A 26,206-nucleotide genomic window follows, 5' to 3' on the forward strand; every position below is an offset into this window, starting at 1 on the left:
GGGCTCCTCTGCTCTTTCATATCTAATGCTTGATATCTGACTATCATTTATTATAGTTATATAAACCTATGATTTTCAGTTTTTAATGAACTGTCTTCAAAAGTGTGGAAAAAATGCAACTTCTTCACATTATACTAGTAACAGCTAATATTTTTAAGTACTTTTCCCCTATCATTTACTCGATTTTCACAACAACCTAATACCCTCTTTAGAGGAAACAATACACCAAAAATACACCAAAAGAAAAAAAAAGATTAGTAACTATGGACAAGGTCACATAACCTTGTTAGGAAGCCATATTCTTAATCAAGGATCAAAGGAAGCCAAGACATGCCATAGAAAGAACAAAGGCTTTTAGACCTGGACATGGACAGATGTACTTACTATTTCTGCAACTTAGAAGCAAACCTTGTCAACAATGAAAAAAGAAAACAAAACAAAACAAAACACCCCGCCCCCTCCCCCGCAACAATTTACCCTAATGTGGGCACAGAGAATAGAAAGGGGCACAAGTGAACTTACTGAGGTGATGAAAACACAGATTTTACAACTTGTTTTGAATGGTGGTTACATGTGTATATTACAATGTGAAAATAGTGTCTGCATTTTATTACACCTAAATTAATACCTCAAAAGAAATTGAACTCTATCTTCTAAGCCACTGATAGGGAAACATGGCCCACTAACTTCCTCTCTTGTAATTAGATTTTTCTAACTAAAGCAATCAATCAATCTCTTAACATCCTTAATTAGTACCTTACACTAAACTAATTTGAACCAAAAATCTCCAATTTCAATTACATTCAATAATTGAAAACCTATTTTTTTGCTAAGCTATTCATAAATGTTATGCTTCAGTAAGAAATAAAGTTCCTGCTTAGGAGTTCTCTGAATCTGTCACAAGAGTACTTTATTAATTTCCTATGGAACTTCAAATCCATCATAATAATAAGCAGTCAGTTAGGAAAACAAGAAGTTATCCTAAGACAATTCCAAGTTACATACTGGTTTGTGGAAAAGTCAGCGCTGCTATCTTACCCTATATTCCTTTGTAGTGGATAACACTTTGACCAAATCTAGCTGCATCTTCATCATGTCAGAGTTCAAAATATTCAATGAGCTTATATTCTCATTAGGCCAGGTACTATTTTTTAAAACATTTATTTTACATAAACTGGCAACAATTTTACTATACAAACTGGTGAAATGTCAGACTAAATATTACAGAAAGAGGAAATCCCCCCAAATCTGAATAGATAGATCTAGAACCTTATGCTCTGTGTGCCTATTACTACTGACTCCACTGAAATATTATTTCTCTCTGATCCTTAAATTTGGTTGAGTAATTTTGTGTTTGGGCCTTACTATCTTAGAAATGATTGTTGCCATAAAGGAAAAAAGTGATGTAAAGCTTCCCTCATCTTTTTTTCTCTCCGGTTCCCAATATTTGACAATAAAATATAAAAAAATGTTTTTTAAAATCAAAGAGTTGACTACAGAATCACTTCTTAGTACAATGCTGCGGCAAAACTCTTAGAAAAAAGCATACCTTTCATGGCTTCTGATTTTGCTTCTTCAATGGATTCATAAATCTTATTTTTATCTGCCAGCCGTGCTTTTGTAGCCTTATGCTCAGCTTCTTCTTGTTCCAAGCTCTGCTGTATAACTTTTAGTTGGTACGTCATATCTATTTCCATGTTGTTCTTTTCCTATTAAAGATTTAAAATAGCAACTATCAACAAAAAAGACTAGCTCACAATTTCAAAGACTTATGAAGTTATTTTTTACAGACTAAGAATGTTCAATACCTTTCCTCCCCTCTTCACTCGAACACTGTATAAAATGATCCATGGAATCCACCTCCCATGGCACCCACGTCCCATCTCTCCATTCTACACTGGAGATCTACACTGAGAGCCTTTTATCTCAACAGAGTAACTAACAATATTCTCAACATCAGATTTAACAAACACTTTTCAGTTGTTATCTCATTTAGACTCACTGTTGCCCTTGAAACTATTTCCTTGACATACCTGACAATGAACTCACTTGGCTCCCCACTTCCTGTTCTCATCTTTTATGTCACTTACAAAGCTTTCCCCCAGCTGCTCCTTGAATGCTGGTGTTCTCTGGAGGTAGTGTTCTTCAGCCACAAAGCTTCTCCCCTTCCTATATCATTATTTCTCACTTTTAAAACATATCCAATATATATCTAAAGATAAATTTTCAGGATTCTCTACCATTTACCCTCTTATATTCCACATAAAGAGACTTGCTTTAAGTCTTTAATCTTTAATACCAGATGTCTCTAATCTTTATAAGAGATGTCAATTTCTATATATCCTCAAAAAGATCTTCTAATTCTTTGTTTTCTATAGTTTGTGTCATAAGTGTAGATATTTCTTCTATTTTTCAAATAAATCTCCAACCCTGAAAATGATTCTTTCAATCCACCAACAGAGTAATCTACTCTGCCCTGAAAAACCACCGCTCTAACCAATTTCTTCCCGACAGGTTCTTTCATTCACAGGCTTTGGCACTTCTGTACCAACGACTCTCAAGTATTTCTAGCGTCAACAACCAGTTTACTGATGTTGTAAACATCCCAATTTGGCTGACTCACACACCTCAAACTTAGGACTAAAATGGATTTGTCATTGTCTCTTCTAAGAAGCTGTTTACCTTTCTTCATTATCGTTAGCAGTACCATTATAGATCTTGTCACAAAGTAGGAACCTAGAACTCATCCTTATTAAGTACCACACACGTCTCATCTAATCAATCACTAAGTGCTGCCAAATATTCTTCCTCCAAATATTTCTCATCTTATTTCCCATCCTTTTAACCACTGTACTAGTTAATTCTCCATTATCTGAGTTACTGAAAAAGCCTCTGACAAATCTCCCTACTAACTCTTATCATGTCCCCCTCAAATTTATCCTCCACATGGTACACAATGATCTATCTTAAATGCACCTCTAGTAAGAGCACCCAATTTAAAGTCCTTCAGTGGTAAGTCCATTTACCTAGAGAAACTAAGAGAGTATTCAAAATCTTACATGATCTAGATCATGCCTAACTCTGTAGCCTCATTTTGGTCACTGAATTCCTCACACTAAGCATTAGGACCATACCGCTGTCTTCAGGCCAATTTAGGTCTGATGTCTGTTTTTGTAAGACTTCACTGGAATATAGCCACACCCATTCCTTTATGTGCTACAGTAGAGCTGAGTTGCAACAGAGACCATTTGGCCTTCAAAGTCTGAAATATTTATTGTGTCTTCCTTAAAAGATTAAAATTTGTTGACTCCTGCTCTGTACTCCAGAAATACTGAGCAGTTTGCATTAAATAAACCAACTATGCCTTTTCTGTTTTCCATCCTCTGTATACCTTTTGCTCATGTTGTCTTCCCCAACTCAGAATGTGCTTTTACCTGGCCAACCAATCCTGCCCTGTCAGACGGGGCCTTTTTTTCTGTGCATCCAATATACCCTGTTCATTCTTCTAGCATTCTATGTACCATGCTGCATTAGAATTATCTCTATAGCTTATTATTATTTAGAAGATACTCATCAGATGGTGAGACTTTTTTAAATTTCTTTTTTTTTGAGTAGGCCCCATGCCCAACATGGAACTTGAACTCATGATCTTGGGGATCAAGAGTCACGTGCTCTACCATCTGAGCCAGTCAGGTACCCAACTGTGACACTGTTAAAGGCAAGCAAGGACTGTATCCTGTGTTTCTACCACACATGACACATTTAAATACTTAAACAAATGAATAAATAAGTGAACAAAAACACCACATTAACTGCACAGAGTCTAGAAATTATCCCTGGCTTATAGTATTTTTAAGAATAACTTGTAAACGCCCAAAGCCATGATAACTTTCTATCATTTTTAAGATATGTTCTAAGTCAAAATTTGAGTTTTCCTTGGATCCCTAGGGAGAAACATCCACTGAAAGCATTCTGATTTCTCTTAATTTTTTTAAAGATTTTTTTATTTATTTGAGAGAGAGAAAGCACACAAGCAGGGGCAGAGAGAAAGGGAGAGGGAAAGGGAAAAGCAGACTCCCCTGTTGAGTAGAGAGCCCGATGTGGGGCTCGATCCCAGGACCCCAGGATCATGACCCAAACTGAAGGCAGACACTTAACCAACTGAGCGACCCAGGTGCCCCTGATTTCCCTTATTTTAGAGTAAGTTTTCCAATCTGATATTTTATAGTCATTTCCTTAAAAAAATAAAAAGCTGAACATGTTTTACCTTTTCCAAATCAGTAAGTTTCTCCTGTAGTTGTCTCTTCTCCATCTCTGCTTTTGCTAATAAGGCTTTGGCATTCTTTAAATCTTCTTCTAGGCCAGATATTCTGCCTAAAATTGCAACATTTTAAAAACAATAAGCCCACAGAGTATGTACATATTAAATTAAGAGTAAAAAATTTTCAAATTCACCTCATAGTTTGGAGCTATTATTTATGAACAGTTTTTTTAATTGTTGGTAGAGTGCCTTATAATGAAGTCAACTGAAATTCAAGGGGATAGTTTGACAACTAAAAATATTTCACACTATTTTAAAGTAAACCTTTTATTCGTAAAAGTTTGTATCGATGCATTTCCTACACACTAACTTCACATAACGAGTACTATATTTAGAAATGTGCTACTCCAAGACATTATCCATCATCAAAAGTTATTTCCAAAATACAGATCATCAAGATGAATCCAAGTGTAATCTCTACTTTAATACCTTGTAAGTCATTAATTATCTCGGATCCATGGGTTCGGTCCCTCCTTTCAGATTCTAGAACTGACTGAAGATTGATAAATTCCTTTTCGAGTTTTAACTTGGCAGTCTCCAGCAGGCAATTTTTATCTTGAAGATCTCTATTGTTAGATTCCAGCTGCTGAATCTGTTTTGAACTTTCTGCCTGGGTTTTTCTTAACCGGGCTGCGGTATCAGATTCTGTCCTCAGCAAAGCATTGGTTTCATCCAGCTGATATTCCATTCAAAATCAAACAAACAACAACAAGCACAGGCATATATAATGAAAATATTTCCATTTAGTACCTCATTACAAACTATTTAAAATAAGAAAAAAAAGTAAAAATATTTTCCTTATGATTTCCCTTTAAAATAAGAGGCAAAGGAAGGCCTTTTTGTAACATTGCCAACTAAAAGTCTTATTAATAAGTCATTAAGAAAATTCAATTATCTTTACTACAACTGAGATCAACCTACTTGTCTCTGGAGCTGATTCACTTTCTCAGTAGATATTTGAGAGTTCTGATTTCTTTTTTTCAAATCTTCAAGTTGATCCTTTAAACTGTTAACTATGATAAAAAGAATTTCAGTGGCAAGCTTCAACACAACATACACATACACACAATTTCTTTCTTGGTAAGTATTTAATATTCTACACTACAAACCATCATTTTCCAAATTTCGTTTCTTGTCTGCTTCGTGATCAGCTTTCCGCTGATATTCTGCATTTTTGTGCTGAAGAAGTGCCTTTTCTCTTTCTAATTGTCTTAATGCTGATTCCACACTTTTCCTTAAAGTAATCTGAAATAATGCTTAAAGTTATTACCAAAGGAAAGTATGCATAAAAATCAAAGAAAACAGTATTTCAAGCAGATAAAAGACACCTTTAAAAATAAGCTGTAACTGCTGTTTTGTTAAAATTCACGTTTTCCATTATTTTCAAAATAGCACACCTCTCTTATCAAGACCAGTGCTCATTGTTCACTACTGAAAGTCAAACTTTCTGAAACATTCCATTACCACTGAATCATCTTCACTTGATATAAACGTTATGAATAGAAATTTAAAAGAAGAAACAACAGTTACTTTCTGTTGTTAAACCAAGTAATTAATATAAATGCAAGTTTTTTTCTTGCATTACCTACACATGCTAAAATTAACTCAAGTTTGCAAAAACATAACAAAATGAAGTCTATCATCATGCTTATCCTGCCATTTTAGTCCTCTTCGCCAATGCTAGAAGGTAGGTCTTACTATATATCAAGACATGTATTAATGCGGTTCTAAGGAACTCTGCAGCTAAGTCAGGCGTCAAAACTCTTCGTGAACAAAAGTGTTAATAAAAGCACAGAGGAACTTTACCTCTTCCTCTAGTTCCTTTGCTACTTTCTCAAGGCGAGTGTTAACAGATCTAAAGAATTTCAAAAGAAACAGTAAGTAACCCTCTAATTCATAATAAAAACATCTTACTATAAATTTTGAAGCAATCAAGTAATTACTTTGTAGCTCTTCCTTTTAGGGAACATGTTTAAGCTTCGATTTTAACCCGCCCCCTGAACTAGCCATAAAACGTACTTGCACTTTTGCTCTAGCTCCTCTTTGGCTTGCATCTCGGTGCTAAGGTGTTCTTCTAACGTGTATAATTTTTTCTGAATCTGTCAGAAAATAAGATACTATAATTAGAAAGTTTGGTCACACTTAAAATATAAAAGCCTCAAGAAAACAATGACAAGCTGTTTTGTGAGCTGAATATAACCTCATCTACAACAGTACATAGAGTTTCTGTACCTTCTTAACATGATTTTGACTGACAGAGGAAAAAAATCCTCCAATTCCTGCTACCACACTACACACGTATGCAAACATGTACATGTCCACACCACATAAACATCTGAGTGAGAAGCTGTAAACTTGGCAGAATCCTTCTACGACACCATAAGTCTCTCGTTCATTATGAATAAAAGATATCCTCCACTGTTCTTCCGCAGATTACTTATATAAAATACTGTCACATTGTGTACTTATAAGATGAAAAGGTCTATATCTGAAACAAATACTTGGAATATTTGAACTTGCTCAAAAATATATTATTGCTCTTGAAAAGAAGAATTTAAGCTCTTCTTTATATCTTTCTACACCATGCCAGGAATAGCACTATAAAGAGTTATAATCAATAACTCTTGATGAATAATAACTAATTGATTATAAGTCATTTCCTTGCCGTTCCTTGTGTCTTCTAGGCCAGATATGTTGGTCTTTAAAAATAATCTAAACTCACAGAAAATATTAAACAGCCCATTTTTGGAAATTATCTTCTTCATAAAGGATTTAAGTTTTTTAGATCCTTTGTGCCTTAGGTATAGTGGCAGACACTTTACAAATGTTGTCTCATTAATCCTAACAACAACCTTAAGAATACAGTAGTGTTATATCTACTCAATAAAGAAACTGAAATTTAAAAAAGGTGAATAACTGGGCCAAGATGGCTTAGCTAATAAGTGGCTGTGCCAAAAATCAATCCAAGTCTGTTAGACCCCAAGGCTAATGTTCTTTCCGTTTTTCTTTCCATAGTGACTGGGTTCCCCATGTTTCTTAAATATTTTATAAATCTGATACAAAACTATTATTTTTCCTAGTAAGAATATACAGGCCAATGAACAAGTCAAGTTAACTGCTTTTGGCTGCTATTGTATTAGCATAATTGGATCACACTAGTTTTCACATGTTAATCAGGTATATATCCTTGATAAATAAAACTAAGAAAATCACATAATACATATTTAAACAATAGATCCATAAGGGCAATAAGGAAAGGAATACTTGGTAGAAAAAAGTTGGGAACTTCTCTCTCGGGCAGATGTAGTACTCCAAATGCTAGGTGGAAAATGGCTACATCAACACACTGCTAGAATGAAGCACTTTTTCAGTTTTTCAACATATGTGACATCAACATACCTCTTGGCTTTCCTATTTAAAACAAAACAGAAAACACAGAAATTTACAATACTAGTAGAGAAATCATACCAGAATTATCTAACCAACTTCCTAATTTTCTATAAATTTTAAGGAGAAAAATGTTTAGCATACTCATTAATGTGTATGTGTGGATATGATTTACTTTTGTTGTTAGAAATTAGAAGCTACAAAATATGTAATAGTTTGAGAAAATCACCCTTTATCTGAATTCAGTCTTAAACACTCAAAATATTACTTCCTTCACTATTTTTGTACCCTTATACCTTATTATCTATATGTACTCTTTTATAGTTCTAAGATTATAAAATTTTCTGATATTATAGTTGCTTATAAACCTATTCTATCACTTTTGCTACTAAAACTAAGCCTAAAGCCATATATAATTCATCTTTTTACTAGCCACTGTATCTTATACAATAATACTTGCCAAATAAATTAATCATTTCAATGTTCTTTGAACTATATTACAACAGAGAATGTCATCTACTGATTCAAAAAGTAGCATCAAATGAACTTTTTAAACGCATGGATATCACTAAATTAGTTGAACATATGATTAAAATAAAGTAGTAAAAACCTATACATACTTCATTTTTCCTTGACTGTACTGAATCATTTTCTCTACAAGGTGAAGAGTCACTTAATAACCTAGAAGGAAAGGCAGGAAATAAATCTTTTGCATGTCATTTTAATCCATTTCCTAATACCGCCAAATTATTATCAGAATTAAATTTCAGCCACAAAGATTTTTCTTTCTGACCACTTCAACATATTTTAAATGAAGCAATGCTTTCCCCTCTAGATATTTATCATTCTCAATAATTTAAAATGGTGCACCTTTTTTTGCCTCCCCCCCCCAATTGGATGTTCTAGTTTTTAGTACTGTTAAGACTGCAGTCACTAGATGGGCTACGCATTGCCCCTCTTCATCTCATTTTGAGTTCCTAACTATTTTATCAAGAAATCTAGAAAGACATCTCTCCTCCTTCTCAAAGATAACATCTCTTGATTCCCAGGTCTTAACACATAAATCATCACTTCTATTTAATTGTCGATCTCTCCAACTAGGTCCTCACTCATTGCCTATAAATATGCTTGGGTTTATCAAAGCACTCATATCCTCATTTTAGTGAGCATTCAATAGTTTTTAGAATACCATCGTTAGCAGGGTGGCCAACTCATCCTGGTTTGCTGGGGATTTTCTGAGTTTCAGGATCAAAGTCCCTTGCCATATCCTAGGAAGTCCCTCAGTTCTGGGCAAACCAAAATGGTTGGTTGCCCCTACCATTACATACATGGAAGTACCAAAAGTCTCTGAAATGTGTTTCTCAAATGTCTCTAATGCTTCATTCCTCACTGCCTGTCAGAGTTGAAAGTCTCTCAGTATAGCACACAACAATCATCTGCTGCTTTATTCTTTCTGTGAACTTCAACTCCAATATAGTTTTTAATCTTTATACCCAATACTCACCACAGCCAACCAGTATTTATTGGCCTTGTGCCAGACTCTGCTACATGGAGGGATTACAGGCAAGAAACCCGAGGTCTCATTAGGTCCTCCAAATGGTCGTAATACAGTAACATGCACCTTGTGTTGGGCCCTACTGGACCACACTACTCTGCTCCCAATGTGTGCCAACCATGCTACACTTTTGCTCCCATTGTTCATCTCCCCACGACTCTCACCTAACGTCCCCACATCTTGGCCACTCAAAACCTTTTCTTAGCTTTACACACACTCCCGTCCTTCCCTGAGGTCTTACCTGACTCCTTACCCACCCCCAGAGATGTGACTTTTATTTTTCTCCTGAACCATCTTAGATATTTTGGTACCTTTCTTTAGGCAAATATCATATTTCTATCCTTTATTATGACTATATTATTCTCTTATATCCCTTATTACCAACCTTATTAGATGGTAAGCTCCTTCAAACATATTTAGTTTTACTCTCTGTTACCCCAAAGAATATAGAAGAGTGCTTTGCATACATGTGTAAATGAACAACATTCAGGAATAATGGAACTAAATGAAAAATAATTTTCAATAGTCCTTTTTTAAAACACTCAAAAGTTTAAAACAAACGGACACTTTATCTTCTGTAATCCAGAGTAAGGTAACTCTTTACAGCTAAATCCTGAAAGCAATGAAAATCTAACAAATCACATACAAATTTTCTCTATAGTAGGTAAATCCTATAAAAGGCAGCTGGTTTCCCACAAAAGCTTTAGGAATTGGGAAGGTTTCTACATCTCCTTTATCATCTTCAATGTCATCAAAATTGCTGCTGTCTATGTCACTGCTGAGTTCAGGAACTACAGGAGCCGCCGCTGTTAAAAGAAAAGAAATGGATTCTTTTCTTCATAATCAAAATATATATTAACCACCCAGATTTAATATATATTAATACCAACACATTATACATTAATAATATATAATTAATCAATAACATCATGATTTACTATAGAAAATTTGGTAACGTGTTTTACATTCTATCATTTCAAAAACTAAAATTTTATTAAGTATTTTATTACTACTTTGGAGTGGGTTTGAGTATAGATAAATCAAACAAGGAGACAATATGATATTATTCTAGGTATTAAAATTGTAAGCAGCAATAATTTGCACAAACATTCTTTAGCCTTTGGCCTTTTACATTCTTTAAGTAAAATATTTTTACTCTTAAAATGAATTAATGTCAAATATACATAAAGTTAAAATGAACTACTACGCTTATTCTAGTATTCATCAAAGTATGGTCTACATAAATAATTACTGATTAATTCAAAGAAATTAAATTCAAATTAAGGGATATTCCCCCATTCTGAAAATTATTGAGATCCATAAAAAACTTAACAAATTAAGAAATCTGTTTATTATAAACGTATTAAGAAATATTGCTAATGAATACTTATTAGTTTAAGATACTGAGGAACATTTAGGTATAAATACTGCAAGAGAACAAATTTGAAATAAAACCTCTGAATTTAAAGTTAGTTAGCATTAAGTGTATCAAACATGATTACGAATTCAAAAAAGGGATCAATTACTGAGATTTAAAATGTGATGGAATGGAAATATTTAAATTTATTGACTTACTTTCTCTTATGTTATCCCAATTCCATTGGTCATTCTTAAAGAAAGGATGCTGTTTGATTTCTTCTACACCATTTCTCCCAAGTCGTACTTCCCTAAACAGTGCAGTTAAAGATTATATTACAAAAAGATTACAAAAAAATAAATTCTTATCTTGCCTAGGACCAAAATAAGGATCACAAATGACTTTGAGATATCTTTATTAAAAGTTTCAGCTTAAATGTTTTTCCAAAACAAGTACTGCCCATTTTACAATATATGATCTCTCTAGATTAAAAGGACGATAAAGCATAGTAAATGCCACGGAAAGGGAAGAGTATTTCCATCTGTAGTTTGTATCAAAGAAAAGCACACATGAGACTTTCAAATAAAAATATTCATCTATGTATGCCAAAACTGCATGACCAGCTCCAGGATGTAAAATGGACAGAAGTTAAACTTCAAACAAAGAAAAGTTATTCAAAGACTCTCTAACAAAAATGTAGCACAGAGTCTGCTCCAGATTCTCTCCCTCTGCCTCTGCCCTTCCTCATGTTCACTCATGTGTTCTAATAAATAAATTTTTAAAAATCTTTTAAAAAATAAAAATTAAATCAAAAATTTTAAAAAATGAAAATCTCTTCTTATAAAGAACTCACGTATTGTTAGAAACTATCAATCTTCAGTCTGATAAATTGTATATTAAAATAATTATATACGTACATTAAAATAATCATTCTGAATACAAGAATAACAATATTAACAATTTAATTCTTTGAACCTCTGAGTTTCCAATGCAGATTTTATGGACATAAAAAACATCAGTTTTTTTATATGCCCCTGAAGTCATGTTTAATATGAACAGAAAAACCTGTAAACTTTAGAGGGAAGTACTGCTAGCCACAATGATGGCATTAAATTCTTTTCCAAATATCTTTTCTCTAACTAGAATCATTCCTTGGACTGCACCACCACCCCCAAACATACTACTAAGGCAAATCTTTCATTCACATGTGCTATGTCCTGTTTTATATTCTATCTTTCAGCACAAATTATGGTCATCCTCAACAACCCATCTAGTCCCAAATCAAACATACAGGATTTGTTCTAAGTTTATCAGCATGGATTGTCTGTTAACCAGATAATTAACAAATCTTATAAATGATAAACATATTAAAATGATTAACCTCTCTAATAAGAAAAAATGGCAATAACTTTTCTTGCTTCAGATAAAAAAAAAATCACAATATGCAGTTTGACGAGAATGAGCAAAGTAACTATAAACCCTGCTTGACTACTCTGGGGGTCAATTTTGTAAAACCAACTCAATTTTAAAGTGTGTATCCTAGAATTCTACCTTTAAAACTTTATCCTACAGAATGTACGCAAGACAGAATGTACGCTTGAGGATAGTCACTGTGGTACTGCTTGTAACAACATCTGGCTAACAAACAATATGGTTTTTGCTGAGAAATCAGAACACTTTTGAGCTAGAAATGCCCTGAGTTATCAATCTGATCTAATCCCACTGTTCATAGATAAGTAAAATTTCCCCCAAAAGTAAAATAATTTCCCTAAGATTATAGTGCTGGTGAGTAGTTTGGACTGTGGTGCATATACACCCAAGATAAGCTGGTCCTTTGACGGGCTGACTCTTATCACAAATCTAAAAGAACTGAATAGAAAGGCCAAGGAAGAAACTCCAAAGAGTTTTCTATCTTCCCTTCTTGAAGCAGGTTTCATAGCATTGTTCACCTATTTTGTTTTAAGAAATATAGAATTTCCAGAGTATATTCAAATGCAAATAAAAAGGCTGGGAAGGAGGCACTCCCAAGTCAAATACAAATAGTTTTTGAGATTATAACCTGTCAAGTACGTATCTGCACAGAACACTCTTCTCTCAAGAGTCGTACAGTAAGAGTCAGATGGGCTTATCACTTCAAAGGATAAAATGTGAATAATACAAGTTTTACTCCTCTCAAATGCGTTACCTTACTAAGTTCTGTTTTTTTCTTTTTAGACATGAAGGTAAGGTTAGAGTTTGATTACAGTGGGGTTGCACACACATAATGACAAGAGCAACTCAACACCAGGCCTAGCAGTAGGAAAAGGCTAACCCAAGCAATTTGGATAAAGAGAACGAAAGACTTCATATGAAAAATGTTATGCTTTCATTTTTACAAATTTAAAGGTTAAAGGTTCTCAGGGTGCCTTGGTGGCTCAGTTAAGCATCTGCCTTCCGCTCAGGTTATGATCCCAAGGTCCTGGGATCAAGCCCCATATCGCTGCTTCTCCTTCTTCCTTTGTTCCCCCTGCCCCCAACTTGTGTTCTCTCTCTTGAACACTGTGCTCTCTCATATAAATAAAAAAATCTTTAAAAAGGGGGAAAAAAAAAAAAAGCTAAGGGCTCTCTACAAAGAAATTCAATGTACATTACCTATCTGTTAAGAAGGCACAAATGAGATTCTTCGCATGTTTAGAAATTTCTGCATCTTCAGGGAAACATAGTGAGTTTTTATGATCCATAATTTTGCTGTATGTTCCTACAAGTGAATCTGCATAAAACGGAGTGTCCCCTAAAATTCCAAGAAAGAAGACACTGAGTGTAACTAACAGAGAATGAAAATTAAACACTTTCATCTATTATTTAAACACGTTAAGTTTAAATTTGTCACATATGTGATAGAACAAGTGACCTATGGGTCAGGAGCTTCAGTCGAAACACACTAGCACATACCAAGGACATATTTAAATTTTAACAACACTAATGTACCATCAACTCCTAAAAGCAAAATAAAATCAATGCTAACTAAAGAATTTTTTATTGTATTTACAATGGAGAAGATGACTTAGTAGGGCCAGATAGATCAGAATATTCTAATGCTTGAGCTGGATCAGTCCTTCTTGAGATTACTCTCTAGAGCTATGCTATACAACAGAGTAGCCACTGTCAACATTTAAGTTAAATTTAAAGTTGAATTAAAATTCAAAGTTTAATTAATTAAAATGAAATAAAATAAAAACTTCAGTTCCTTAGTCACACTAACCACATTTTAAGAGCTCAGTGTGGCCCGGGCTTACCACACTGGACTGTGCAAACATAAACCATTTTCACCATGATAAACTGGACAGAGTCAGACCAACCCTATTACTTCATGTGAGATTTGCCTAAGATGACACATAGCTAGAATTCATAATGGAGAAATGGTCTCCCAATGCAGTGTTCCTACAGACTGACGGCTATGTTAAAGAGGCACTGGAGTGTAAACACAGAAAAAATTGAAGGCACCATTTTGGCCAGTACTCATCTAAAGCCACAAGAATTAAAGGCCCTCCCACTATGACTCAACTGTAAGTCACCTTAGCAGAAACCAGGCTTCCCCAAATCAGACAATCCAAATTTTCAAAAGGGGTATTCAGGTAATTTTTGTTTTCAAAGAGGACAAAAGAGTGCTTTGAATTCAAGATTTTTCTGCGCCATTTTTAATTACAGTAGAGTTCCTTAAATGAAGTCCAGTGCTAACCAACCTAGGCAAGCACCAGAGTAAGCTCAGAATATTGTAAATCAGTGTCATTCAAAGTCATTAAACTCAACTCAAGTGTTGAAAACAGTAGCAGGTATTTAAATGGTCCCTTCAAAGGAGCTATGGGACTTTCTCCAAATTATTTTCTAAATCCCTAGGAGAGTCTAGGCAAATGACAGAATAATTCTACTTTAAAAAGATTACAAGAACACCTAATGCATCATCAGACTGGGCCAGAGGTGGGGAGAATGAACAGCTACCTGGGAACATATCCTGCATGTAAACAGATGCACTACCAAAAAAAAAAAAAAAAAAAAGGCCCCAAAAAACATAGGTCATACTATGACATCAGTTTAAAGCACAGCAAGATCAATACTATATACACAAAATGGTCGTCAAGAGAAGTCAATTTACGCCACAAAAACATTCCATGACTAAATATTATTTAAATTTTGAGATTTGCCAAAATGTTCTCATTTTTTAAGCGATAATCATAATAATCATACAAATTTTCTACTACCAATTTTTTTTAGGGTTATCCTCTAGAAAATAAATTCTCCAATTTCTAAAAATATATTTTCAACTTTAAAGTTGTTTCATATAATGTCATTAGCCTTATCACCCTGCCCCAGAAAAGATTTAGCTGTGTCCTCAAGCCAGATGATTCAGTTATTGGCCTCCTTAGCCGGAAGATATTTTTGTGACCCCAGTACTTAGGAATACGGAATCTTAAGAATGAAATCCATGATATAAAGAAAAGTTTTGAAATACCTGGGCCTTCCAAATTTTGATTTGGTCAAAGTGAAAGAAATTATTAAATTTGCCTAAGATTTCTGAGAATGAAATATTATTATAAAATATTTTTATCGAGGGGCGCCTGGGTGGCTCAGTGGGTTGGGCGGCTACCTTCAGCTCGGGTCATGATCTCGGGGTCCTGGGATCGAGCCCCACATCGGGCTCTCTGCTCAGCAGGGAGCCTGCTTCCTCCTCTCTCTCTGCCTGCCTCTCTGCCTACTTGTGATCTCTGTCTGTCAAATAAATAAATGTTAAAAAAAAATTTTTTATCGATAATCAGTCAATAACTGTATTTTACTAGAAAAAACACTGTATGTAAATACAAGTAACAAACAGTTGACAAAAATCAATTACATAACTTTGTAAACAAACTAAAGAACACTTTTAGTATTCTTTAGTATATAGTATTATTGGAATAAATATTAACAGCCTTATACTTAAAATATTTACAACAAATACTATTACTCAAGAAAATCTTAGACTAGAGGCCCACTAGAGCTGTAAACTTGCTTCTTGTTCTAACATTTTCTTCATACAAAAAGGTCACTGAAGGGGCACCTGGGTGGCTCCATGAGTTAAAGCCTCTGCCTTTCACTCAGGTCATGATCTCAGGGTCCTGGGATTGAGCCCCACATCAGGCTCTCTGCTTGGCAGGAAGCCTGCTTCCTACTCTCTCTTCCTGCCTCTCTGCCTACTTGTGATCTGTCTAATAAATAAATAAAATCTTTAAAAAAAAAAAAAAAGGCCACTGAAGAATTATTTCCTAGCAATATACTTTCGAATCCTTTTACATTTCACTAAATCATTGTGCCAGTACAATTTGGTTTTAATTTTCCAATTAATAATCTGTCATGTCTGATACAACTAATTCAAAATTTTAAAAAATCCTACTTCTTCCACAGGACACAATTTCCTTATATTCCCAAATTCTTGACTTAAAACTAGTGTTATGAGATGGGTTTTGAGAAAAAGACAAAATATCTACTCACCCACCAGCATCTCAAAAAGGAAAACACCCACAGACCACCAATCACATTCTCGCCCATAGTAACCATCACCCCCTTGTGACTTGAGAACCTCAGGTGAAATATAATCCGGTGTTCCAACTGCTGTATCACAATGCACCATGCCTGTCTGGTAAAGACAGAGAAAAACAGCTGCATGTAAAAACATACACACATAAATACAACTATTCCATTTATTACTATATATATGTAGTGGCTACAGATTGCTACCAACAGAACTTCATTGCTGATACAGCTTTGGGAGGACAGGAGATAAATGTATTATGAAATGCCTAAAAGTGTCCAGATTACAGGAAATCAAGAATGACTTTTCCACTCTAAAATACAGGAGGCTTCATCAATGGAAGAAGGAAAAAGTGGTAAACTCTAAGGGAATCCCAAGCAAATCAACATCTTTTGTTTCTCTTTCTTACACTACTAAGTAGTTACAAGGGAAGTACAAAACGTGATCTTAAGGCAGTGACCTGGGGAAAAGAATGAGAGAGAAAGGAAACTTTGGTGTTTTCAAAAGACACTGTAGTAATTAAGATTACAAAGAGCCTAGTTTGGAGCTGGATAAAGAAACAGTTCTTATCATATTAAGAAAAAATGGAGGAAATAGATAAAATGTTTAAATTAAAAGATCTTAACAGCTTGAAAGTTATTTACCACCAAACTGTGTATTTGGAAATATGGAATTGTGGCATCAAGATATTGGCAAAATGATAAAAAACACCTTTATCTGTATTTCGTTTTAGTGGGTAATAGAACAATCCCTGATGTCTTTTTCACAAGAACCATTGTAAATATATGCATCCATGTGCATCTTATAGCATGTGTGTGTGTGTTTGTGTGTGTGTGCATGCTATAAAATGAAATCACTGTAATACTATAATGCTAAATACTATTCGTTCACCTCCAGCTCTGTGCACACTTGCGAAATTTATAGACTAATTTCAATGCCCTCCATTTCCTTTACCTCCCCAGTAAAGAGTATGTCATTCACATCCCTCAAAAGGAAGCTAATATAAATTCCCGAAATACTAAGTGTGATGAACACCTTGGGAAAAGGAAGTTCCATGTATTTTTTAAATAGGACTTATGTAAATGTATTTAATTGCAATAAAAATATATGTTAACCATGGGAAATTAATTTTGAAAACAATCTTTTCATTCTTCAAATCAGCACCAATAACTCAATGATTTTACTTTCCTATGTATATAGCAAATAGAGAATAGAAGTCATTTTAGTTTGAATATAAATTAATAAAAGTCCTGAAAGTAATTGAGCAAATTAGGAGGGCAATTATTTGTATGGATTGTACTCAGAATAAAAGATGAAAAACAACAGTGCCTAACTTTAAGAGGCAGGGTTGGACTGTCCTATACTTCTGTTAGAGGAAACATTAAGATACTTGTTAGGGTAAATAAAACTCCTTTCAAATATATCTACCGAAACTAGACTTTAAAAAATGAATCCTGTGAGACTCAAGAACTAAAACCTAACTGGACACACAAACCAAAAAATGCCATTGGAGGAAAAATTATTTAGCATTCAAAGGTTTAGAGGAAGGAGAGGAAAGTGTAAGATAAAAAAATAACTGGCATAAAGTTAGGCTGTAAAGGATGGAACATGTCAGGCTTTACCAGAGAGAGAGGTATGACAGCGTCGAAAGAAACAAGAGAAAAGTAAAGGAACTAGAATGACATGTTATAAAGCATATTCAGGAAATGCAGTGAAGGGACGCCTGGGTGGCTCAGCTGGTTAAGCCGCTTACTCTTGATTTTGGCTCAAGTCATGGTCTCTGGTTCATGAGATCAAGCCCTGTGTGGGTTCCACACTCAGTGAGGAATCTGCTTGGGATTCTCTCTCTCTGCCTCTCCCCCTGCTCATGTTGTTTCCCTTCAAATAAATAAATAAAATCTTAAAAGAAGTAAAGTCCAAATCAGCTAAAAGTGAAGTTTCACAATGATGAAGGTGGGAAAGGTAAGATGGAGATCAATTTGAATAATCACTTGCAAAATAAATTCTTTGGCAGGACTAAAGAATTTTTAGTAGGGTAACTACGTAAATAGCACTCTGCTTTTGGGAAAATAAATATTCCAACCACAATTTTTGACTAGCGTACTGGAGGTTAAGATTTTTTTTAAATAAACATTTGTAAAAGATATTTTAAAACTGTCTCATGGAGGGGCACCTGGGTGGCTCAGTGGGTGAGGCCTCTGCCTTCAGCTCGGGTCAAGATCCCAGGATGTGGGATCGAGCCCTCCATCGGGCTCTCTGCTCAGCAGGGAGCCCGTTTCCTCTCTTGCTTTTCCTCTCTGTCTACTTGTGTTCTCTGTCAAATAAATAATAAAATCTTAAAAAAAAAAAAACTGTCTCATGGAGAAGTTCTCAAATTACATGAAACAGAATCCACATTTATGACAAGTCTCCTCTCCTATCCTAAAGAAATACAGTTGGGTGATGGACAATGGGAAGGGTAGGTGATATGGTAAGTGCTGTGAAATGTGTAAGCCTGACGATTCACACACTTGTACCCCTGGGGCAAATAATATATAAATGCTAATAAAAATAAATTAAAAAAAAGAAATACAGAAAGGATAAACCAGAAACTAAAACCTGGTTTACCAACGGTGAGTGTGGGTGGAAAAAGGATGGAGAGAAAGGGGAGTATGGGAATGGGGCAGTAGGAGTAAGGAGGGTAAGATTCTTCTCTAAGCATACAATTTGTACAGTTTTAACTCATAAAGCCAGAGGAATGTTTCATACATCATAAAGACTATGAATAAGCAATTAAAATCAACTAGGATGTGTGTGTGTGTGGGGGGGGATACTCCAAATGGAATACAAACAGTAAAAACTGAACCTGTTTTATAAATTAATAACATAACCACACCAAATGGGGTAGGGATGAAAAAAACTAACCTAAGGACTTTGTACATGTGCTGCTGAAGCGAGCACAAACTTAAGTAACTTCGGAAAACAGTATCTGTAACAGATACTATAAGGCTAAACACAAAAGGAACTGCACAAAAATAACATTCTAATTAGTAAATCTGTCATAGAGGTAGGAATTAGTAATTCTGAAATAATTTTATGTGTCTTCTAGAGTTGAACAAGTAAATATACTGTAGACAATGACAGCCAGGTTTGTTTGTTTGTTTGTTTGTTTTAAGATTTTTTTATCTGACACAGAGAGAGAGAGAGAGACCACAAGCAGGGGCAGTAGCAGGGGGAGAGGGGGAGGGGCAGACTCTCTGCTGAGCAGAGAACCCGATACAGACCTCCTTCCCAGGACCCTGGGATCAAGATCTGAGCCGAACACAGACTCTTAACCAACTGAGCCATCCAGGTGCCCCAAAAGAGCCAGGTTTCTCAGTGACTAAAATAGAAATTACCCAAAAAAGGGAGGAAGATTGCAATAAGCCCTGTGGTGTAGGAGAAGAATCAGTATCAGTATGAACTCATGATTTTAGTAGCCTAGATATACAGAGAGATAAATACAGAATTAAATATGAACATGTGTGTGCATACAGATTAGCGCATACAGTATATTCAGTATACATATGTCTGGTGACAAGGCCTAGAAATAATGGCATTCAAGGAGCAATAAGCATATCTAGTGCCCAAATACTGATTTCTAAATACCATTCTTGAATAAAAGAAATCTGAGCTTCCTGGAAAAGTGGCTCATTCCATAGCTACAATAGAGAAAATACAAGTCTTCAACGACTTACAGTGCCAAAAAATAAGAGAAATGCTCCAAAAGGGGGGCATGGCCAAGGACAAAGGAGCCAACCCAAGGAGGCAAGATAAAAAAAACCGTGGACTGAGTTTCAAGGTGTGAGTAGGAATCTGCCAAGTAAACTGTATCCAACATCATATTTGAAGGCCAGGAATCATGACATCATTGATTTCATGGCACTGCAACAACGACATGGAATTTAAGACCAGTGAACAATAAGGCACAAAAGGTCAAATGATAAGAGAATGAGGGTGAAACGTGGAAGGGATCACACCATCAAGAAGCTTCATACAGACAAGCTAAGGAGTTTGACCTTGAGTCAGTAGATGACAGGAATCTACAGAAGGGTTTTAAGCAGGAGAGTAACATAAACAGGTATGCATTTTCAAAAGCTTCCTCATGAGTAATTTAAATGGGTAAGATTAAATGCTTATTTGCTAAAATATATCTGGTATTTATACTAGATATTATAGTATCATAAGTGGAAAGGTTTACTGAAAACACAAAACTGGTCATAAATCCTGAGGTTGGCCAAAGAAACTATTCTAAGTGGTTCCTGTGAAAGTGGAAAAAATTGTAAATGGAATTCTTAATTATCAGAAAAGCATGAAGAGCCTCTGCTTGACTACTACACAAGCAGGAGTCAACTCAGTCCATTTTAATGATTAAAAATGGTGTATAAACAATGAATTATTGGAACACTGAAAAGAAATAAAATAAAATAAAATGAAAAAAATACTGGCTGGCATATAGTAGGTGCTCAATAAATACTTGTTAAATAAATGAACTGTTAAATAACTTAAAAAAAATAAGTACTTGCAGCAGGGACTCCTTTTTCAAACAGGCATATCCCTCACCTTATAAAATTCTCGGCCAGTGCAAAGTCCTGCTTCTTCTTTGTTCTATTTTAAAAACAGCCCAACTGGTTTAGAAGCCCATGTCCATTTGCATTGTACAGTACCTAACGCACAAAAGGCTGCCTGTTATTGTGGTTATCTCCTAGGGATACCAATTATTACTTTTATTAGGGCTCTGGTTACAAAGCTGCATAGCTTTTGAACAGTCTGTCCCTACTGTCCCCATAAACCTATTCTTTTCTATATATAATTTTGCAGAAAATAGGGTTTTTTCAGAACACGAGTAGAAACACCTTCATTTTAAAAACTGATGTCACTTGTAGAAGGGTTAAGAACATTAACAATTTACCAATTAGCTTTTAAAGAAGTACAGCCTCCGGGGCACCTGGGTCTCTCAGTGGGTTACGCCTCTGCCTTCAGCTCAGGTCATGATCTCAGGGTCATGGGATCGAGCCCCACATCGGCCTCTCTGCTCAGCGGGGAGGCCTGCCTTCCTCTCTCTCTCTGTCTGCCTCTCTGCCTACTTGTGATCTCTCTGTCAAATAAGTTAAAAAAAAAAAAAATCTTTAAAGTAGTACAGACGCAATATAATCAAATAGTACACACTAGAATATTAAGGGATATAATTTTATACTATTTTCAGGTAACCTAAAACACTGACATAAAATGTGCCTTAAAAGGCGGTAAAGGTAGCTATAAAATGCCCGATGACAAGCAAAGAGGGAACTCCATTTACCTAACTAAGCAAGCAATTTTAAATAGCAGTAATTCAGGGCACGTGGGTGGCTCAGTCCGTTAAGCATCTGCCTTCAGCTCAGGTCATGATCCCAGGGTCTTGAGATCGAGCCCCGCATGGGGCTCCCTGCTCAGCGAGAAGCCTCCTTCTCCCTCTCCCACTCCCCCTGCTTGTGTTCCCTCTCTTGCTGTGTGTCTCTCTGTCAAATAAATAAAATAAAATCTTTTAAAAATAAATAAATAGCAGTACTTCTTGGCTATCAACTGAGACACATCCAGATGTAAATACACTACACTGCGACATTCACTCACATCTATATGTTTTTTTCAGAGAGGTAAGGAGTGATAGTATCCAGGAAACTGTGTAAACCCACAATTTATTGAGAGAACTTTCTGACATATTGACATAATTGCAATAGTAACCAATTATTTTAGTCTTTCTGGTTATAATATTTAGTCGTGCTTTATTTTTGCATTTATCCATAGCCAGAAGAGCTAAAAAATAACTTGAGGATCCTTGTCTATATTGTAGATAAAGGGTTGACAAAGTTTTCTATAAAAGGCCAGTAAAAGGCCAATAAATATTTTAGTAATATTTAGTAAGTATTTTAGGATTTGTGGGCACATAGGATCTCTACTTCACATCTTTTTTTTTTTTAACATCTTTTAAAAATGTACAAACCATTTTTAGTATAGGAGCTGTACAAAACCAAGCCACAGGTCAAATCTGGCCTTGAACTCCAGTTTGCCAATCCCTTCCACAGACGTGCAGATGAATGAGAACGAAACTAGGAACATTTCTAATAGCTTTGAGACTATAATGATAATCAAACAGAGGCCAATAAAGTGATGAACCTAAAACTTGCAGTAGCACCATTTACATTAACAGCTAACATAACAAAATTATAAATTCTATGTATTATAGATTTTAATAAAAAACTCCTTTGTTCTTCAACACATACAGCTGTTCTCATCATTAGTATTAGTTGAGGAATGGAGTTCTGGGGTAAAACAAACATTTTTAAACTTCAGTATTTAAAGAATATATATTTCACTACATCAAAATTAAGAATTCCTGTTCAAACAGAAACAAATGCGCAGCTGACTGGAAGATGCTATGGGCAATATCTGTGGAATCACTATCGAGATTATATAAGGAAATCCGGAACATCAACAAGAAGTTGATTTTAAAAAAGGTTAAAAGATACCCAAGTAATTCATGAGATCAATGACTCACAATTACATGAAGAAATGTTTGACATCATTAATTATAAAATAAATATAATTTTTAAAACCTACCACCTTACACCAATGGAACTGTTAAGATTCAGACGAGTAATAGGAAGGCAGAGTAACAACACAGAGAGACACGAATTCGAATGCACTCCTAGGAAGAGCTTACAACATTTACAGCCATTCTGGAGGTCAGGTAATACTCTATGTATCCTCTGAGTCAGCAGTCCCCCTTCTTCTAAGTGTGTATTTAGAGGAAACCCTTGTCAGAATACACATGGGACATGTCTGAAGACGCTCAGCATCAATGTTTCGGTTCAACATAGTACCGCTGGTAGCAGGGAGCTGATGCGGCCTAGGAATCCAGCACCGGGGGAAGAAGTACAACCAAACAGAGAGAGAACATGGAAAATTAAGAAGGACTGAGCTAATTTACATATATCAGAATAGATATAAAACAAGATTGAGTGAAAAAAGTAAAAAAAAAAATGACACCCACCCATTATATTATTTATACACATGTACACTATATTAACAGTCTGCAAGAGCTTAGAGTAAACACATGACCGTGGCTGTTTATTAGGGACAAAGAGAGTAAGACTGAAACGGAAAGGGGGAAGACATCATAAAAAAAAAACCAGATGAAGCCTTTCTGTTGACTCCTAATGACAATAAGCGATGAACCAAGGAGTATAATTAGCTCAGCTAAATGTACCTGAATTAAGAAATAGTAAATAAAATTACATAAGCCACATTTTATTTTGCCCTATAAAGAGACAATGTAAGATATTTAATTCGCTTAATTTAGTGTTTACTTACATGCTTGTAAAATTATTCTATAAAAAACATATTCTGTCCTGTTCCTTACACTCTATACCTTTTCTTCCTTAACCATCATTACCTACCCTAAACACATGTGATATGACTTATTTCTCTACATCCTCCCAAAAGTTTTTGGTTTAATTAAAATCAGAATACAACCATAGAAACATAGTACAAAACCATCACTCACTATGTAAAACAGACATAAACAAATTTAGCATTCTATTAGAAAATTATATTATACTTTATTTTCATTAAAGATAATTTTTAATATTAACCATTTTATACTGTATTATGATAAACACCACAAGAGGGAGCTTTGGGGACAAATGCTCCATCTACTACAAATTAATGTATACGAAACATGGACACAGTGACTACATAATCAATGAAGGAGACCAAAGAAGAAAGGAATGTTACGTTTTAGTTGAGTAGACAGGGCATACAAACCTAGATATATGAAAAGGGTCTACAAAATACAGCACAAATTCTAAATAAGAACATTAGAAAAGTGATCAGTCAGATTAGGATTATCAGGAAGAACTCTGTAAATGAGGTAAAATCTGAGCTGAACGTGGAAGAATACAGAATGCTGATGAAGACAGTACGATCTATAAAAGTGAATGTCACATAGATGGCATAAGAGGTAAAGAGAAAAGAAAATCAGCTTAATTAAAAATAAACATCTTGAGGGGCGCCTGGGTGGCTCAGTGGGTTAAGCCACTGCCTTCGGCTCAGGTCATGATCTGAGGGTCCTGGGATCGAGTCCCGCATCGGGCTCTCCGCTCGGCGGCGAGCCTGCTTCCCTCTCTCTCTCTCTGCCTGCCCCTCTGTCTACTTGTGGTCTCTCTCTCTCTCTCTGTCAAATAAATAAATAAATAAATAATCTTAAAAAAAAAATAAAATAAACATCTTGATAAGATATTTTTGTTAAGAAATATGATTAGCTATATAAGCATACTGGAAGGTTATAAAAACCATACAAAAGATAATATCTAGTTTGCTGTCAACATGCACTAACATTTAAGAAGTCTGATATATATATGTAGATCAACCCTTAGATCCAACAGAGAAATACAAATACAAAAAAAAAAAAAAAAACCATGATTCCTCCCCATTAGGAACTACTGCCAGGAATTATATATACAGTATACTTACAGAGAAAAAGAGAAGAGATATAAATTTTGCAACATAAATAAATAAATCAACATCATAATTAGCTATGAGGTTAAAACTACTGAGCCTATTAATTATAATGTGAATTGTTCTACAGGTATAGTACACAACACATGATGTTCCTAAATATATTCCATATGGGTGATGCAGACAGAGTTGGTAGGAAACAGTAACGTAAACTTCTTAGTTTTTTGGTTTTTTTTTTTTAAGGAAAGATACAGAAATAATAATGGTGATGGAAATAATACCCATGTGCCTTAATTTATATTTGTGTCCTATTCTTCACCTGGATCATTTTGCACATGAACAAGTTTTAAGTGATAGTAATTGCTTGTCACCATTCTATGGGGTGATACCCAGGTTTTCTGTATTCTTATTTCTCTTGTATTTACCAAATCTTGTACTATATAAATAAATAATAAAGCACTCTGTAGCTAGACGATCAGTTAAAAAAAAAGTTTTATTTTGTTTAAGTCATTACATAGCAAAACTAAATTTATATTTGTTTAAAACTACAAAGATTTGAAGCTTCTTTCATTTTTGTTTTTAAAAAACTAGCATGTTTTTTACTTGCTTATTACTTACTTCATCCATCTTCATACATGTGCCAAAATCTGCCAACTTTAGATGTCCATGTTTATCCAAGAGCATGTTGTCAGGCTTTACATCTCTGTGAATTAAGCCCATGGAGTGTATGGCATCCAGAGCAAGAACAACTTCAGCAGTATAAAATTTGGCCCATTTTTCAGGTACATCATAGTTACTCATAAGGTTTACAAGATCTCCACCAGGCATGTACTCCATTACCATGTACAGATACTTATCATCTTGAAAAGCACAAAAGAGCTGTAAAACAAAACGAGAAAGGAAAAAAAAAAAAATTTAAGAAAAAAAAACAAAGACAAAAAACCAAAAGCATAAATGGAACAAAACCCAAAAATTTATTACTACTGAAAAAGACAAATTATTTTCCAACCAAAAGAGTTGAATTTTATGAAACCTTTGATTTTTAGATTTGGATATTCCTAATGGAAAAACAGGTATCAGATGAAACTTTTTATATAGTTAACTTCTTTATGCTGAAAAACATACATAAATGAATAATTTTCCCTCTTAGAGAATACAAGAATTTATTTAAACAAAGGTATTTTAAAAGAGAAACTGAATGAGGGACATAAAAGATGAAAAGAATGACAAAAGAATTCATAATTTTAAAAAACAGCTTTCTGAAAACAAAATAAGCTACTGTACATAATTCACAAAAAAGAAAGCTGAGGAGGTAGGCGTGGCTCAGAAAAACCTAAAAGATACCACATTCAATAGGTGTAAGAAGAGGGAGTAAGCCTCATACCACTGGAAAGGAGTGAGCTACCGGTAGCCACACTTAGAACAGGGCCTTCTCTCTCCTATTCCCTATCACCTTGCTCATAAGCAGCAAGTGGCTCCCAGACTAGAACAGTGGCACTGGGACCAGATCACACCAAGCCAGGGATGCTA

General features: G+C 34.8%; 1 protein-coding gene across 1 annotated transcript in view; it reads right to left on the reverse strand.

Moving 5' to 3' along the window:
* Window positions 1-26,206, reverse strand: part of ROCK2 (Rho associated coiled-coil containing protein kinase 2) — a 134,588-nt gene that overhangs the window by 25,960 nt on the left and 82,422 nt on the right. Inside the window, 14 exon segments of the mRNA XM_045979718.1 lie at window positions 1,550-1,709; window positions 4,268-4,374; window positions 4,751-4,997; window positions 5,243-5,334; window positions 5,431-5,566; window positions 6,128-6,176; window positions 6,341-6,420; window positions 7,721-7,732; window positions 8,329-8,389; window positions 9,910-10,069; window positions 10,839-10,930; window positions 13,252-13,390; window positions 16,123-16,267; window positions 25,295-25,555. Coding sequence (XP_045835674.1) covers window positions 1,550-1,709; window positions 4,268-4,374; window positions 4,751-4,997; window positions 5,243-5,334; window positions 5,431-5,566; window positions 6,128-6,176; window positions 6,341-6,420; window positions 7,721-7,732; window positions 8,329-8,389; window positions 9,910-10,069; window positions 10,839-10,930; window positions 13,252-13,390; window positions 16,123-16,267; window positions 25,295-25,555 — 1,741 coding nt within the window.

The sequence above is a fragment of the Meles meles genome, chromosome 15, assembly GCF_922984935.1.
Source record: "Meles meles chromosome 15, mMelMel3.1 paternal haplotype, whole genome shotgun sequence".
Lineage (NCBI taxonomy): Eukaryota > Metazoa > Chordata > Mammalia > Carnivora > Mustelidae > Meles > Meles meles.